The sequence below is a fragment of the Camellia sinensis genome, chromosome 5, assembly GCF_055761805.1.
Source record: "Camellia sinensis isolate YWXY chromosome 5, ASM5576180v1, whole genome shotgun sequence".
Taxonomy (NCBI): domain Eukaryota; kingdom Viridiplantae; phylum Streptophyta; class Magnoliopsida; order Ericales; family Theaceae; genus Camellia; species Camellia sinensis.
This window is the reverse complement of record NC_138965.1, coordinates 11,106,761-11,109,256: the sequence shown is the minus strand read 5'-3', so window position 1 is coordinate 11,109,256 and position 2,496 is coordinate 11,106,761. Positions and strand designations below refer to the sequence as shown.

Genomic DNA, 2,496 nt, shown 5'->3' with positions numbered 1-2,496 from the left:
ATAAACCTGATGTGGGCTGTGAAGAAGTCGAAGGGTCTGCAAAATACAATGAGAATAAACAAGTTATATATAATGAGCATAAATAAATGTATGTGTAAATAATTTTCAAGCAAATCAAAGCAAATTTAAATACCTGCGGATGGCTCATAAGCTGATGATGATAGCTGCTGTGGTGCCATTGATGGTGGACGCACCGATGGTAGGCATGGAGGCCGAGTACATGGTAGCTGCTGTGGTGCCACTGATGGTGGTCGATACGGTGGTAATGGCCCCTCAGATGGTGGTGGCACTAATGGCCCCTCCGATGCTGGCCGATGTGATGCCTCCTCTAATGGTGGTGCTACTGATGTCCTGTTATGTAGCACATCAGACATCATGCGCCGGGGATGATCAGGCTTCCTCTTCCTTCCCATAATAATCTTCAAGCAATATAACATTAATTGACATTAGAAACATAGACAATGGTTTGTCATCAACTATAATATGACATGATTTGAACTAATACAATTACAAAGACAAAGTAAATTAAGAAATTGATGATTAACTACAACCTTGGCCTTAATTGAATTACTAATGTTGATTACATATCAGCCTATTTGAACATCAACTGTTTCCCCTTCTGCGGCTTCCCTCACCCAACCAACTTCTTCATCACGAAGCATTATATTTTCTTCCAATTGTTGGCTCATGTATGGCTCGATTTGTGGATCAGTTGAACTCATATCAAATAAACCTCTTTGAGACATCTTCACCACGACTTGCCAGTCTGGTTGTAACGGGTCTGCAACATACCAAACTTGCTCTGCTTGGGACGCCAAGATGAAAGGTTCATTGGTAATTCGATCATCTCGGTACAACAAATGATTGAAGTTCACCAACGTGAAATTGAAGACATCTTCTTTCTTTCCGTGAATGTTGTCAATCCAATCACACTTAAACAACACATGTTTCTTCTCATTGGAATATCGAATCTCAACAATATCTGTCAATTGTCCATAATAGTACACAGACCCCAGACGAGGATTCTTGTCTTTTCGACTAGCATAACTTATGGTATCTGCCTTCAAAGCTACACCACAATTTTGTGTGGCTCGACGATCATCCATGGCCTTTACTCGATACCGAAACCCATTCAGTATATACCCGTTGAACCTCCTTGCCAGGTTATGAGGACCATTTGCCAATAGAATAATCTCTTCAGAAAGTATGACATCAGTAGTCCTTCGCAAAGTTTGGACCTATTTAACACGAAATGTAAAATTTAAAATGTAGATCGACTTAAGTAACTAGAATCTATAGAGTTAAATACATACATGTTCCTTGAACCAAATGTGAAAAGTTTCAAAATGTTCACGCCGAAGTTGATGATCGTCGACACGAGGCATTTTGAGCTTAAGTACTTCAAGGTGTTTGCTGTGTAGATTGAAATTTTAGCCATACAAAAATTTTAGTTGAAAATTCAATAAAACATAATAAAATATTGAGTGAGTGACTTAACCTACTTTATGAATGGTTGAACCGCGCTTGTATTGCATAAGATGTACCGATGAGCTTGTACCCAAGAAGTATTATCAAGATAAAAGCTGGTGTTTTCACCAGTAGCATGACCCAAATTATCAGCACCACTATAGTTCCTCACGGGTCGACTAGATTTGGTTTCCACATCACTGAGATATTGTGCACAAAAATTCATGCATTCTTCCATAAGATATCCTTTAGCAATTGATCCTTCAGGACGAGCTCTATTACGCACGTATTGCTTCAAAGTAAGAAGATACCTCTCAATTGGATACATCCATCGAAACTGAATCGCTCCACCCAATAACGCTTCATCAGCTAGATGTATAGGCAAGTGCTCCATTATATCAAAAAAACTCGGAGGAAATATTTTCTCTAGATGACAAAGTGTTACAGCGATACGATCTTTAATATATTGCAAATCCGTCGCACGATTCACTTTCGAACACAATTGTCTAAAGAAATTGCTCAATTCAATCAAGGGTTCAATTACATTCTTCGGTAACGATCTGCGAATAGCCAATGGAATAAGTTGTTGCATCAGAATATGACTATCGTGGCTCTTAAGACCCCCAATGCTTCTATCATGTAAGCGCACACGACGTGATATATTGGATGAATACCCATCGGGAACTCTTACTTCCTTCAACACTTTCAAGAACAAATCTTTCTCATCCTTGGTCATCATGAATTGTGCTGGTGGTAAATAGGCTTTATTTGACCCTCTTAACTGCAAATGTAGGGGTTTTCTAATATTCATATCTTGTAAATCACGCCGAGCATTAACACCATCCTTCGATTTTCCTGCAACCCCTAATATTGTCCACAACACATTGTCACAAACATTCTTCTCTATATGCATCACATCGAGGTTGTGTCTTATTAGATTGTGCTCCCAATATGGCAATTCATAAAAGATACTCTTTTTCTTCCAACTATGGGTGCGATGTCCAGCTTTCTCCTTCTCTACCTGTCTCC

At 39.2% G+C, this 2,496-nt stretch overlaps 1 protein-coding gene across 1 annotated transcript; it reads right to left on the bottom strand.

Annotated features, from left to right (window-relative positions):
• Nucleotides 1-278: 278 nt before the first annotated feature.
• Nucleotides 279-2,203, bottom strand: LOC145790035 (uncharacterized). Its single transcript, XM_082867910.1, has 3 exons — nucleotides 1,503-2,203; nucleotides 1,314-1,413; nucleotides 279-1,238 (listed from the first exon to the last, which is right to left on the bottom strand). Exons 1-3 carry the CDS (start codon nucleotides 2,201-2,203, stop codon nucleotides 588-590), a joined length of 1,452 nt encoding a protein of 483 aa, XP_082724036.1. The 3' UTR covers nucleotides 279-587.
• Nucleotides 2,204-2,496: the final 293 nt, after the last annotated feature.